The sequence below is a fragment of the Mastigoproctus giganteus genome, chromosome 7 (genome assembly GCF_048544385.1).
Source record: "Mastigoproctus giganteus isolate SK-2022 chromosome 7, ASM4854438v1, whole genome shotgun sequence".
In the NCBI taxonomy this organism is placed as follows: Eukaryota; Metazoa; Arthropoda; class Arachnida; order Uropygi; family Thelyphonidae; genus Mastigoproctus; species Mastigoproctus giganteus.
The window spans coordinates 165,143,294-165,159,467 of NC_143581.1; the positions used below are offsets into that span (position 1 = coordinate 165,143,294).

General features: G+C 38.2%; 1 protein-coding gene across 2 annotated transcripts in view; it reads right to left on the bottom strand.

Annotated features, from left to right (window-relative positions):
• LOC150083313 (zwei Ig domain protein zig-8-like) overlaps positions 1-16,174 on the bottom strand; it is a 181,836-nt gene that overhangs the window by 114,933 nt on the left and 50,729 nt on the right. For both annotated transcript variants that reach the window (XM_090377173.1, XM_090377172.1), the window contains exon 2: positions 8,409-8,620. In XM_090377173.1, the coding sequence (XP_090233299.1) occupies positions 8,409-8,620 (212 nt within the window). The remainder of the gene's footprint in view (positions 1-8,408; positions 8,621-16,174) is intronic.

The window sequence follows — 16,174 nt, forward strand, 5'->3', positions numbered from 1 at the left end:
AGTGTAATTTGCAAAGATGAGAGATGCAGTAATAAATCAAACGTAACCCAAAAATAATAACTTGATTTGTATGCGTTGGTTCAAAACTTTATCTGGGTGTCATATAAATATTTGCAACCATCTCTCTAAGAATATTGAATTTACGATGACACTTATTCTGGTCAAGTTTTCCCGTGTTGAAGTCTTTTGTTGAGTTCACCATACCTTGGGAGAACCATTTTCCATATTCTCTCTTAGCCATAATACAACCATAAGCATAAATAAAGAAATATTTATATAAGGCGTAGATGTTACCCCAATCGATATGAGCAACGACTCTGTGGTGTGATTTGGGGTTGGTACCACTTCTCCCTTCAAAAATCAAAGTTTGGCGTTAAAGAGTGGAACATAACGTACATTTAACTCGTTAAGTATTTCTCATAATATACACGTTTACGTTGTACTCAGAAAATATAACTATCATCACTCACCAAAGCAACAGATTCATAGGTAAATTGCTTTAGAATAGCTTCAATGTGTCAGTTTTTCTTTCCAAGCTGCTGGAACTACTCTCGCAGCCTTCACACCAATGTTATTATACACCAATCATGGAAATGTTTTCTAGCCCAACACAGAACCATCAGATTTCAATTAATTATAGTAGATCTATTTGAAACTGTCAATAGACGATTTAAGCACTAGTAAGATTTAGGAAACTTTCTCTTATAAGATTTATTTGAAATTTATAAGACGAAGAGATATATCTCATCAATCTGTTCTTTCTGTATTTGTCTGAACGCCCTTAGACAGTCATGGAAAGTGAGTCTTCAAAATACTGTGCCTGCATGGCACTGATTACAAGTAAAGCAAGTCGACTGTGTGGGAAAACCTCTATAGGAAAAGGGAGTGTGCTTTGGTGTTAAAATAAGTAGCGTTCTCTTTCTTTAAAAAATCAATTCCATGAAGACAGTTTTTATTTAGTTTTAATGGTGTGATAACTCTCGCAGTTGTGTCATTAATAGAGCAGTAACTGTGCTATTAGAGGGATCGATGCATTTCCTTGTTTAAAATAGTTTCTCAATGTACTTCTGGTTTGTAATTTGCAGGCAAATAGGCACGCAATATCTTACTGAGATCCGTTCTTTCACCCAGTAATTCAAGTATCTAAATGAGGTGTGGGAAACACGTGGTCCGAACAGTGAAATATTGCCGTTTGCCGGTGTTATTGTACAATAATGAGGTACGTTCCACTCGCCATAAATTCACACGAAACATAACCAAAATCACTATTCTGTCTTTCTCTTTTTATATAATATATCTACGCCCCCTTAGGGTGGACAACATAGTTTACGTATTTAGTTTAGTCTGAGTAGCAGTCTGGGTTTTCATTTCTAGTGTATTATAAGAGGGCTGTTCAATAAAGAATGATCATAATTTTTTTTTCACAACATTCTTTTATTAATCATTCATATTTTGATGGTCCTTTTCAAATGAGGCAGCTGCCGCGATGTTCTATTTTATGAAATGCTCTTATTCCAACGTTTCTGCCGTTTTACTAAAACATGGTGGGACTCATTTTTTTTGACATGCTTTAAAATCGCCTCCTTTACAACTTCTGACGGCTGTAAACGTTTTAATTGCAGCTCCATTGACTGGAAATAAAAAGCATATCACAGGGTGCAAGGGAATACCTTTATACAAGTTCAGAGCTGAAGAGCGGATGAGGAATACATTTGACATCAATGCTGACTAAGTACTCGATGACTGTATGAGCTGTGTGAGGTGTCGCATTGTCGTGATGCAGCATCCGCCCACCTGCGTGCAGTTGTGGTCGTTTGCATCGAATGTGATCTCGCAGTACAGTTCTTTAGTAAAATCCCGTAACAGCCATATACGGTGGTAAAACGTGCTGCTAAACCATTCCTCGAATGTCAAAAAAAAAAGATAAACATAACCTTTCCTACAGATTCAACAAATTTTTTTTCGGTGTTTACAATGACGTAGATTTCCGAACAGAACTTTGTTGCCGACTCTCTGGATCGAAATCCGCCGTTATCAATTTGCGGCAGAACCTCACCATCTTCAGTAACCATCCATTGCAGCTCTTGAAAAACCTCCATGCGAACTTGCTGTTGTTCAGGTGTTTTAGAACCTAGCGTGCAAATAGTCATGGAGATTACTGTGATATTTTAAATGATATTTTAAACACCTCTGCCAGTTGTCTTTCTGTTATATGACGACCTTGTCTCAAGATTACAGAAGCAGTGTTTATGTTGTCTGTGGAGAGCAATGGTTGGAACTTCACGACCACCGATTTTTATTGATTGAATCAAGTTCATCTTTAAACATTCTAAGCCACCTGAGAGCTGTGCTATATGGCAGCGTAGATTCACCATAGGTCCCTCTTAACATTTTATACGCTTCAGCTAATGTTTTCTTGAGAAGGAAACGAAATTTGAGAGCAGAGTCACGTCAATTGTTATGCAGGCGAAACGGATCAAGCATAAACTTTACAGACCTCCAGGGTAAAACAGTGCTCAAGAGTCAATTGCGCAGTTGCAATGTGATGCAGCTTATTTTAGCCTTAAATTCTGCATCTCAGCCAGAAGTAGCAAGCGGTACGATTGTTCATTATTTATTGAACAGCCCTCGTATAATTCACACTTCAATTCAAAACTTAGTTCGTTTTAAGCGGTGGTGTCTCTTTCTCAAGGCATTAACAGGAAATGCATAACTTATGGAACTTTGGTGTTTCAACTACAGATTGTAACGCAGTTAGTTGCGAGAGGCATACTCGTATTTATTTACTGGAGAAAATGTTCTTAATGAATATCGGTTAATGAACTTTTTTCGGTGTTTTTAGCATAAATGAGAGAAAATTTTAGAATAAATTGAAGTAAATAAAGTTGACCCTGTAAGTCATGTAGTTCGCATATTGAGAAAATGAAGTATTGTCGTTTCTTTACTTGGAAGTAAAGTGAGTGTAATATTTTCCTTTTGGACATTCTTCGCACTTTTTAAAGATGCTTCCATTGACGTTAGAACTCTTCTCCAATTTTTCCAACATTACTTTAAAGTAAGTTTATAAGGAAATTAAATTCATAAAGGAAATATAAACACAAGGAAGGTGTCTGCTTTAGGTTAAGTGATAGTCAAATGCACTGCAGTACAAAAAAACAAGAACACCTCGTTTATTCAAGAACAATAATTAATATCTCTTGCACCTAACGAAAATCTTGATAACTCCAAAATTATTTATTGATCTACGACAGTCTTCAGGCTATACAAATCGACAAGTAAGTATGGACGTTACCTTTGGCCCTTCCCTGGCTATTTTCCTGCCTACAGATTGCTCGATTCCCCTTATTACAGTGATGATTTCAGAATGGTTTTCTGATGTGTCCTTAATACAAGTTATAAATTAAATTTGAAAATGAATTGCATACAGTTATTAACATGTAGACACTGGGGATTTTTCTTGCACTTTGGAGAGGATCGTATTTTTTAAAATTGATTCAGTGGCACATTATACAAATTTTCCACATGAACTGTAAGGTATAGTAAACCCTTCTATGAAATGATTGATTTCATAGCGAAATTAGTGTCTTTTCCATTGACGATGGATGATTTCTGTAAATGATGGTTGTATCAATAAAACCATTATTGATACAACCATCATTACAGAAGTTGGCTCACTTAAATAAACAAAAGAACTAATATTACCATCAAAAGCATGTCAGTAATCTGCTAATTCATCTAAACATTCTACGAATAGGTGGTATTTTTTACGATGGTTATTTAAAATATATTGCCTTTATAGACCTGGTCTTCATAGGTTTTACTGAATCATATGATTGTTGGAATCCTTCTCAATTTAAATAGACACCTAAGTTTTCTGTTTTGAAGGGAAGAGGGTGTTATATACAGTTCCAGTTGTAAAATTCAGAATTCGTATGTATTTCAAGGGGGGGGGGATATACTATAAACAAGTCTTTTTTGGACTTCTGTTTCTGGATAGCTGCTGTTATCCGATCATGAAGCATACAATCAGCATTAATACGATTTTGCTTTCCTTATTGCATTACCAGGGTTCACACGGACAGATATGAACGAAGTGACTTATTGTGTACGGTAGCTATGTCAACAGTGTGTCATCATTGATCCTGCCGCAGGGACAGCCAGCTGTTTCCTTCGAGGCATCTTACTCTGACCAAATGTTTCTTCATGATTCTATCCTTACGTGGATGTACTGCAAAGTAAACATAACAAGATAGCTATGGAAATCCGCAATAGGACAATCTGATTCTTGCTGAAAGAAAGCAATCATGAGACGCGTTGCTTTGAGGCACTAATAACAAATGTAAATTGGATAAAAATGAAAGGTATCCATGGATTAGTAATTCTTTAAGCAAAATATTATAAGGAAATCAGTCTTACGTTCCATTAGCACGTTTGTCGTAATGCCCTTCATTGAAAAGACAGACGGATATACTGACAAACGGATGAATTCTTCTTTCGTTGCTTTTGAGATTGAAGCCCATCTCGACTAAAAAGATTCAATCTTTACACAGTATCCAAACGAAAATGAAGTCACAATTACTTTATTTTCAGTTAGCGGCATTCATCACGTCCTGATAATCCTAAAATTCCAACACCAAGATTGCCCTCAGTTCTGACTTGAAATTTGGATTCAGCTCATAAAAATCCGCGCGTTGTACAATTGTATCAGGAAAAAATTAGAAAGCGTCCTTACCTAAATTCCACTGTGGGTCAACTGTAGACGTTGACGGAACATCAGCAATTAAAATCTTTGATGGAATAGTTGTAAAGCAAACATGCGCTCTATTGGCTATCAATGAACTGGCACTGCTGTAATTATTCGATATTCGAGAAATTCTGCATTAACGTATCAAGACGTTGGAAGTTGACTTCTGTTAACTTTTTTAGATTATTCAACTTCTAATGTATCTTTGACCGCTGCATTGCTGATAATAATATTATTAGAAGCAATAGAAGGATTTGGTCAGTTTATTCATGTTTTTTATAAGATAAAAACGACCTTATAGTACAAAGTTGTTTATTAGAATGATTTTTCTAAGGGCGAGTGTTTATATCATGTACATAAGGAGCGAATTATTGAGAAATCTTTGGTTAAGTGCCTCTTTCTGATTATTAAATACCCTTTTAGGAGAAGATGCAACGCAGAGTGTAATTCGCAAGCCTTTTTTATAAATTAAAAGTAGATTTTTACATAAAATGTGCTGATTTTATCATTATAATACATGATTTTCTTGCGTACTTGGAAGTTTTAAGGAACAATAAATATTCTGATTCTGTTTATTGCCCTACTGTTGTCTTTCACAGTCGGACAGCTGATCCGCTTAAGAGGGGAATCTTAGACCTCCACCTTAATTTGAATGCAAGAAACTGCTTAACATATACTTTTATGGCGCTATCTTAATAATTATTGCCATAATAAAGGGAATCTCAGCGAGTGACCCAGCATAATACGTTTCTGGGCAAGCGGTGCTTTGGCCAGCATAAAAATGATTATGAGTTTTACGAGCGAATGAACACCGTTGATAAAAGTAAGAAATACACTTTATTACGAAATTATGAGGTAGCTTGTATCATTCGCACTGCAGCCAGGTGGTGATAGGAGGGAAAAATAGTCACCGTTATCTTCTTAAGGCTTATGTACCACATAAATATATCGTTTAATCCTGATAAATGTTTTGATAGGCTTCGGATCTGTAAAATGCAGGGTGTCCTAAAAGTTAGTGGAAGCTTCGAAACGAGTTTGTCCTCCTAGCTAAGAGAACAACACTCATCAAACTATTGGTATACAGTAATGTCTGGGTGATGGAATCGTGTCGGATTGCTCTAAATTAGCGCGATAGAAACTCATATCATGAAGCCTACGTTTTGCTCGTCTAACTGCATATGTTCTCGTGCTGGTTGCTATGCTTTTGGGATGAAGCTCTGTACTTCCGACTGAGACTGCGTATCAGTACAGGTTGAAAAGACCTCAGTAAATTCCTCTATTTACGAGAGTCGATCTTTTTAAGTCATTGGTTGGTTTATGGTCATGGAACTGCGTTTAATTTCAAAAGATACATAACAGGGGTGCAAGATAATGATAAGGACAGTATACTTCGAATTCTAATTCGAAGTATAAATTCACAAAATTGTCATTATTTATCAATACGACAAGTACACCATCTGTAAAACACATTCCCAAAGTGTTAGTACATGATAATAGAAATTTCTAATTGTTCTGGTGTGATGCATCTTGTTGATCAAGAGGGATTACTGTTCGGGCTTAGCATCTAAGAAATGTAGTGATCATGGGTAATTTCATGATCTTTGAAATTATTCTCTCCTCCTGATTTGTAGCAACACACACGCCCCAACAGGGGATATTCATGTTGTTGCGGACCCCAGGATTTCCCCCATTAGTCACTATTATACTTCTTGTGTTGAAGCTTACGTCAAAACCGGCCATTCGTATGTAGTATGCTGGGTGTGTAAATGTTATGATGTGTTCTGTTGTTTTGTTGCTTAGCAGGTGGGAAGCGGGAACACCTGGTCACCACGTCCCCCCATCCCCCCACGTGGAGGCCGCCAGGATCTACTGTCACCTTGCTGATCCATACCAGGATAAAACCACAGCATAGATCAAATTTAGTGGATGAAAGGAAAATTTAATACAGTGGGAATAGTATGGGATGGTAGGGGAAGGAAAGTATAGAATAGCGGGGGATCAAACAGTGGATCCGCCAACGAAACGGAAGTTAGGAGGAAGTGGAAAAATATACATCTTTTAGGAGAAATTTTCCTCGATAAATCTCATCCCTACATAGAAACAGCAGCATTCGAAGATCTTCAACAAGCCGTAATCATGGGAAAAATCACCCACAACCACTTACAGTCAGGATCAACAAGTTCAAGTTATCTCCATGGTCCCATCCTTTTGAGGGAATGGAGAAGAAAGTTGATGTACCACATCAGATCAGAATTAGCAAGGTAATTCCTCTTTTCCTGGTCCATCCTTTTGAAGAAATACAAAAGGAAGTTGATGGTCCTCAACAAACCAACAATGATACGGAGTACAGTTTAGTCCTGAGTCCATCAGTCACAGGTCCAACAATCACACAGTACTGGGCTTGATGTGTCGCACAAACGTTAAGATTAAACTTGTTATTCAGTTAATCAGATTTAATCCAGTGAGATACTCCACCAATAGAATCACAAGAAAACATTCAGGAACTTCACATCCCAAGAAATGAATAGGTTATATACAGTTTATATACAAGTTAATCAACACAGTTTATCCAAACAGGTTTTCAGTGTAGGTGAAATTTTAATTAAAACGTCAAGAACCCCAACATTGCAAATTCTTTTTTAATTCTACTCCATTTTTTATATCATTTGCAGAATGTTTTTAGTATACTGTACAGTATTTCTATAATTGCACCACTACTCATCTAAATTAAAGACAGCGCTTGTAAGCGATGCTGCTATCTACTTCATAGATTGAAATTTTTGCGGAATAGTTATCATGTTGTTAGCACTTTATCACGAGGATGAACTTGGCAGAGAAGAGTTTGGTGTGCTGGGAACCAATGCAGCAGTAATTACTCTACATAACACGATACAAACATTTAATAATAAAAGATGTTTTGTACGAAAATCAGTAGAATCAGATCACATGTAGTAGGAAGGCATCAAAAAATAAGATAGATAATAATAATTTCATTTTTCTACAAAAATCATAATTACATATTATGGAGAAAATCATAAGGAGTTGGCTCTTTCTTGCACTTCAAGTAAATAGCATTTTTTCTAATGAAAAGAAAGACTGTATAGATTGATTAACCATTTAAGAAAAAAAAAAGCGCAGATAAAACAATTTATCCTAGACAATATAAAAGGTGTTTGAAGTAATTTGTATTTACCGAAAAAAAAATTAAAATTATATTGATTTTCAATGACTTATTTAAGGGATTAGAACTTTTTTACAACAGTAGTTTCTTTTAAGAAGGGTGATTATGGTTTTATGTGTTAATAACAAACACAAGCGAATTTATCTAGAAAAATAAAACCTATGATTAAAAAAATCGAATTTATATCATCCAGTGGTAAATATTCAGTGTTCGGAAACCACTGTAACCGCTAACGTATTTGTCAGAAATAAAATCCATCTGAATCGGAACTGCACGCCAAATACGTGATCATTAAGCTTAAATAGCAGTCATGTTTTAGTGACCTCTGCGACTGTTGTTGTCGTGCAAAAGGAAGCCTGTTATTTCGTTTCATGAATGGCGCCACGCTGCGTATTAATCTAAAGTTGATGAAAGCTCCCGAACTACTTTATGGAACTTTGAAGACTAAGGAAACTGTTAACGTTGCCGGAACACGCAACTTACCGTTTTGTCTCCCAGATTATGTACTACGCACCGCAGATATACAGTCTGACCAAGTTGTGTTGTTAAGTTTTTTGGCACTGCAGTGTCGAATGTTGGCTGGTCAACACTGGAAACCACCAGAGGAATTCCACCCACAACAGACGATCGTTTCTGTCTGAGTCTTGAGACATTTGATAAGGAAGACAGACAGCCGTATTCCATGCTACCTTTATCTGAAAGAAAATATACAAAATTTAATATGTGCAGGCGCGCATATAAGTATATGCATAACTATTTAAACTTAAAATTTTATGTAATTTAACTTGGCTGGCCCTTATTAAGGAACGTAGTTTGTGTCTGGTTCAATGTCATTATGGTTTTTATTTAAAAAGACCTTGAAAATTGAATTGGGGTTTTATTTTTAGTGAATAATAAAAGTATTATGTCTAGAGTAGAATTATATTTATAGCATTTTGTTTTGTAATACTAGTGTTCATATTGAACGAAAGAAGGATCAGTTTGTAAAACCTAACCTCGGCCATTCATACTATAATTTAATATGCAAAGTGAGCGCATGTAAATGCCAAAGCAACTAAGGCTATGAAGCGACAATATATTGTGTTTGTAAATTTATCTCTCCCACCGTGTGTGGGAGAGCATTGTCCTTCTGGAAAATTGCGTTTGGGTAGGGGTTTAAAAAGGTCAGTAGCACTGGTCTTAGAATGGTTTCACCGTAATGTCTTGCTATCAACGTAACATCCATAATGACTGGAGATAAGTGTCCTCTGATGCATACTGGATTAGCTCTGTCTGTGGTGTATCTCCAGACGTGCATACGGCTGTCACTGGATTCCAAAACCATAAACGTTAACATTCTTGTCCTCAAGCTGCTCTCTTCTTGCACCACTGAAGTCGTTAACGACGATAGAATGGAGTCGGAGGCAGATGAAACAACGGACAGCGAGCATGCAACCTCACTTCTCGAAGTCCTATGCTAATCTTGCTTTCCAGCACAGTAACATATTTATAAAAATGTACTAGGGCAGTTCCTGCTAAACTTTTGCTAACCCCGCCTTATATTTACAGTATAATACATACGATATTACAGATTTACAGAGAATGAGGTGCATCAATTCAAAAGTAGGCAATGTCCAACGTCCATCCAACCGATTCAATATTCAAAAGTAAGCAATAATGTACTGAGCCACTGAAACTAATCTCAGTGGCTTAGTACATTATTTTTAGTTCAAGAATAGAATCACTACTGTGAGCTCCATAATATCAGTTCTAAGACTTCTCAGTCACTTTCAACCTAGAAAATTAACAGTGCTAATGCCAAGTTCAGTCCTAGTCTGTAGATTCGTAGTCCTCTAAGATGCTGTAGCGAGAACGAGTTAAACAAAAAAACAAATAAATATTCTGTTTATATTCTAAAATTACCACACGGTAAGAGGAATTCACAAGATAGAGAGAGAGAATAGAAGAAACAGCACTGTAGTTAGTAGGCATGGCTTGAATCCCGGCCAGTCAAAGCAGGTGTACTTATGAACACTTGGACAGGGTGGTTCTCGTTGATATTACATCAGTTCAGAAGACCTAGATTGTACAAGAATAGAACTGAATGCATAACAATAAAATGAAGCCCACATTTCATCTCCTAACAACAACGTCTTATATTACCCTATCTCTTAATGTCCATACAACTTCCTGTTTCTACTGTTACCAATACTGTCCAACCGTTCGGACATTACAGCCCATTCAGTTTCTGACAACCCAATTAACTGAGTCCTTTATCTGTGCATACGTCGCCGCGCGTGTTGAATGCATTGCACACGTTTAGAGGGGCATTCGTTTACCACACATCTTCAAATTCCTATGTAAGGACGATTCGTCATTGGACATACTAAACGTTTACCTCCACATATGTCACACTTATGCATGTAAATTTTCAGATAAATCTCCAGTCTTTCTAGATTGAGCTGTTTCGATTACCAGCGGTACTTGCCACATCAAGTATAAAGTCTTTACGAATCCATACGCCGCATGCATAGTGTAACTTGAACTCTGGATTATTATTTTTATTTTTTGTTTTTTCGACTTGAAGCCGGGCAGTCGCAGGCGAAGGTGACACCTGGGCTTAATGTGTTACGCAGTGTCGTCTCGACACTACGAAAGCAGTTTCGGGACACAGGAACCATTACAAGAAGAGCTGGAAAAGTCGCCCGAGGGCTACGTCAATCAGAGCAGATTGCTGTCTGGCTCTAATAGCAAGTCGGCACCTTACTATGTCCTGTCTTTTGAGGTTGCTGCGGCCACAGGTGAAAACATTTCCAACTGGATTGTATTAAGAATGTTCAGTTCAAGTGGACTTTACACAAGTAAGCCAGTAGTTTGTATCCCATTAACTCCTTTACGGCGTATAAGGGAAACCCTGGAGGCCGCAACAAAGTACAAGAAAAAAATAATACTAAATCCCATTGGCCTCAAACCACTGCAGAGCTCGTCGCAACTGGTGCCATGAATGAACATGTGATTTGGAGCCCTGACAATCGGGGTTCTGCTCTCTGATGACTCCCGTCGTAGCCTACAAAGTGTCTAGACCTTAATTCATCTGGAGACAACGAGGAACGCAATTCCATACCAACACTTACGATGGAGGCGGTGTTCTGGTGTGGTGCGGAATAATGATCAACGGCAGAAATCCTCTTCCTATGTTTTTGATAGAGGTACCGAGAATAGATCCTCGAACCCTATGAGCTACTTTTGAGGGATGCGGTTTGCCCCGACTTTCTTTTCATACACGACTACGCCACTGCACATAGAACTCAAGTGGTGGAGGAATATTTTTAAACTGAAAATATCCAACAACTGCCGTGGCCAGCACTACCAACAGACTTAAATCCGATCGAGCATGTGTGGGACGCCCTTAGGCATTTCATCGACGCCGACAGTCACCCCCCCCCCAGTCACTTGGTGAGCTAAGGTGTGTGTTGGCCGAAGAACTTTGATTGTTGCCACAGAACCTTATAAACACCCTTGAATCGAGCATGGTTCACCGTTATTAGTCCTGCTTAGCCGTTGAAGGGGATCATTTGCCCTACTGATGTCATGTGACTATATTTTCGAGCATCTTGTATCGACTTCTGTAATGTGATCTTTTTGTTAATTGTTATACAACCCCTATGAAATGTCTCTCATACCTGTCCGAAGTTTCTCGCTGTCTCCTCATTTCATCGTAATTCCATGGTACACCACCATACCAAATTTTTTCTGGCTTCATCACAATTGCACGAATTACACCACGTTTTCTATGTGTTCTGTTAATTTTGTCGAGCAGTGGTAGATGCTTTCGCCGTATTGTGAATAAAACATAAGGTTGTATAAACTGATGGATTTCTGTTCCAGATTCACAATGACTTTAGAAGCTGAATGCAAATGCTTTCTGGGTACACGAGGCCTCTCACTCCTCCCATCCCCCGGTTGTATGCAAACTCTTCCACACAGAAAAAACGTGTGCTCTTTAGAAAAAAACTATAGTGCACTAAAATAACTTTTTTTAAACATAAAATGTTATCACAAGGTTATTTAAAATGTTTTAGCGTAATAAGCACCTCTTTTTCGAGGCAATTCACGTGGTTGGCACTGTAGTTGCAATTACCGTCCTCCCACAGTGAAAAGGCCTGAGTTCAAATCCCATCAATGAAGCTAGGAGTTTTTAGGGCCTTTTTTTTCGAAATATGGCCGAGTTAGTCTGCTTCAATATTATCGAAGATTAATGGATTTTTTTCCTTTCTGAAACTCTGGTTTTTTGACAAGCAAACCGACCGAAATTACAGATGCATCCTAGCCATTGAACTTCGGCATTTAATAGAGATCAGTCTACCTACTGAAAAATTACTAAAAGCAATTCGAAATATTGTTTATTCATTTCGTGGATATTAACACTAGTGCGCATCTCCAGGTCGGACGAAAATGAATTCTGACGAAAATATTTCACCTGTTGGCACGGGGCGGTGTGTGGTTGAACGTGCCTAACGCCCTGTTTTAAACCTTGCAGCGAACCGCCAGTAGATAACAGTGATTGATAAAGGTTGTGCGTGTGCATGCAAAGAGGAAACCGAATCACACTGACGTTTAGGTGCATCAGGGCTGAAAGCTGGTCGATACGTATAGCCAAGTCACTCATTTTAAAACTTGTCGCCTGCTGCGAACTTAAAGATGGATAAAACTAAAATGAGTTAGGAAATTTTCAAACGAAATCTTTCTGTATACTTTAAAATGGCCATTTAAATTTTATTTCAAAGTTACTTTTGTATTACGTAATACACACCATTTTAGAGATAATTGACGTGTGGCTGAATCATATTAATGATGGCAAAGAGGGAACTGTACATAGAGGGGATTTTCTTCCCCTTTCGGTCTGCAAAATTATAACAAATTCCATCTACTTTATTGATAACACACGCTTGTCTAGAACAATACTGTTGTGCAAACAGAATTACGTAGCGAATTTAGAACTGAGTCCAGTCCAGTGCATGGCTTGGCGTCGTTCCATTCAATTTTATCTAAGCTTTTACCGCGTGTTTCCGTTTTTGTAATAAATTTTGATTATGACTACCACATATCGATTTTTAGAGATTAATATGGCGTTTTTCCAGAGCGTTTACATCGGATAAGAGCCAGATTTATTTTAACGGCTGATATGGATTGTGAACGTGGTCCACGAGATACCTTCTTGCGAAAGAAATATGTATTTCACCGATCTGATGAACGTGATTTAATATCCTATTATATATATCTTTGGTTATCGTGAAAGTACATCTGTAATTTTTGAAGGCATTAGAAAAAATGTGTTTTAATCTTGGGTAAATTTAAATCTCTGGGATTGTTCTGATAAAGGTTGTCACTACATTTCTGTACTTTGAATAATATTGATTACCCTTATTGATTAGAAGTTTTTTTTATTCAAAATGAAAGTTAAGACATGAAAAAGGAACCTCGTGTGCCCAGCGAACCTTTATGCTGTCTCCGAGAAGCATTGTGAAAGCTAAATTCTTCAGTTCTAAAGTTTTTATTCCTTTTACATAAATACAAAGTTCAATTTGCCTTAAAGAAACCTATTTCCATGACCAAATGACTTTTATACGATTTGTATAGTGCTCTTTCTACTGGTAAAATCGAATAAGATTCCTGTATAGATCAACCGTCTTTCCCTTTTTAGTTAACTTTAAATACTTCTGCACTTGAAAAGTCAAGTTTAGTCCCTTAGACACGTGGTGGGGGCTAACAAGTTGGACGGTAAAGAAACCCTTACAGGGCGAAAAGGAGCTACCATGGACACGAATTTGAGTCATCTCACATGGATCGCGACGATATTCGTCCTACAAGGCTTCTAACAGAAATACAGTATGAAATTAGTACAGAAATGTACTAATTTTTCTGGTAATGCACTATCTTTCTTCCCAGTGTATAAGTTAGTTAACTCCCTTCCGATTCAGAATTACCTGGAATCAGTTGCTGGATCACAAAAATTAGTAAAACGCTTCCAGTCCAGGAATGGAAACATTAGTTGTATGCTAATGTTTCCATTCAAAAATCCCAAACGCATTACATTCACCGAATCCACTGGAGGGCTACATATTGCTCACCAAGTGACTGGTGAATTAGCTGTCGGCGTTCAATGCCACGCCCAAGGGCGTCCCACATTTTCGATCGAATTTAAGTCTGTTGATGTTGATCGTACTGGCCACAGCAGTCGTTGAATATCTTCAGTTTCAAGATATTACTCCACCACTTGAACTCTGTGTGCAGTAGCGTTGTCGTGCATGAAAAGAAAATATGGGCCAACGACACCCCTAAACAAGTCGCACATTGGTTTGGACGATCTGTTCTCGGTATTTCTGCGCAGTTATGGTGCCCATATTAAAAACATGAAGAGGGGTGTTGATCATTATTCCGCCCTACAAGAGAACACCGCCTCCACCGTAAGTGTCCCATTTTTCTGATGTTGGAAGGATGGTACGGCATTCCTTGTTGTCTCCAAACACTGGGACCTAGATGTAGTTGGCCTGTCACGTGCAGGTGACGCATCCTGGCCTCTGCCGAGACTAATCCACCACTTGGAGATCTAAGTGAACGACTTAGATTGCTGTCAACTAGCCAAATGGCGATCCAGGTCCGACACCTTGCCGGGCCTGCTTTTATCTCCTTTTCCCGGCGAAGGGGAGATACCCCTGTCCCCTCCTCTCCTTGCCAAACCCACTTTCCCTCTGGTGTGGCATGGGCATGCCCACTGAACATTTGGGAGCCACCTTCTCTGTCGGTCCCTTTCTTCTGCTTCTACCCTCCAGCCTTCCTTCTCCTCACCCAAATCTGTCTAACTTCACAGCACACAGTCTCACATGTCAAAATTGTAACTACACCAAAGTTGCTTGCCCGACTCTTTTCGGCCAAAAATAAAAGTGATTCAGCGCACAATCCCTTCTCGCTCTTAAAGCAAATCTCTATGACCAAAAAAAAAGCATCAACAGCGATTAAAGCAATTTTTTCTTTGATCCTAGCTACTGAAATCTGAGGAAAGTAGGTGGTAGGACCTACCAGAGTACTGATTTCTTACTGGTAACACCTGTCTAACCTCCACGTGGCGCGGTATGGGCAACGTCGGGTCCCATCAGGGGCCCGATGGTCAATAAGCCAGATGAACAATGGGCACAACAGACTAAACTATACGCGATCCACACACTTTAAATCTCTGGCTTGACAGGGTAGTGTCACTTGACAGGGTAGTGATGCCGAGAACACCGCGGAGATGGGAGAAATCCCAGGAGCCGCTAGACCCTCAACATACCAAATTTCTTGTTGTCTCCAGATGAAATAACGTCTAGAATCTGTTTGTAGGCTGAAATTGGACTCATCAGAGAACAGAACTGTACCCCATTTGTCAGTGCTGCAAGTCATATGTTCATAGCAACCAGTTTCGACGAGTTCTGCGGTGGTTTGGTGTCTTTTGGAGCCAGTAGATAAGTGAAATGGGAAGAGTTTTTTTTGGGGTGGGAGGAATGCTGTATAATAGGAGTGGCCAATAAGTCGATCGCGATCTACCAGTCGATCGTGGCTTTAATTTCGGTCGACCAAGACGAATTTTAAATATATATATATAAATAGATTAGTCAAAATCTAAATATTATTATTATGGCCCCACTATATACGGTTATTACAAATCCGCTGAATCACGTGACTACTCTTGTTGCTGCGCAGCTCTAAGCGTGTCTAGTGAAAATGCACGCAGTTACGTTGTGGAGAGCATGGTGTATGCGTCGAATTGTTATTTAGCTTACTTAATATTAATAACTAGACAGTACTTATATGTTAATTTAATACCCTTTGATTTAAAATTAATACCCTTCACATAAATTAAAAATTTAAATACGTATGAATTTAAAATAAGAATTCTGAATTGTATTTAATTTTAAAATTTATAAACAATATTTTTCAATATGTGTTGATTAACTTTTTTAACCACGTGCAATGAAATTCTTGAGTGGTAGATCGCGGCACATTTTGAAGAAAAAAAGTAGATCTCATCACAAATTAAGTTGGCCGCCTCTGCTGTATAAGCTTGCTTTCTTGCAATATATTCGTCTACTAATGCTAATGGCATAAAAACCACTGGCCTCCTTGCGTAGATTCCACTTGAATTGAACTTTCTTAATACAGTCCGGTTGGAAATGTTTTCACCTGTGGCTGCAGCAACCTCAAGGGACAGTTTATGACAAAAAAACATTGTA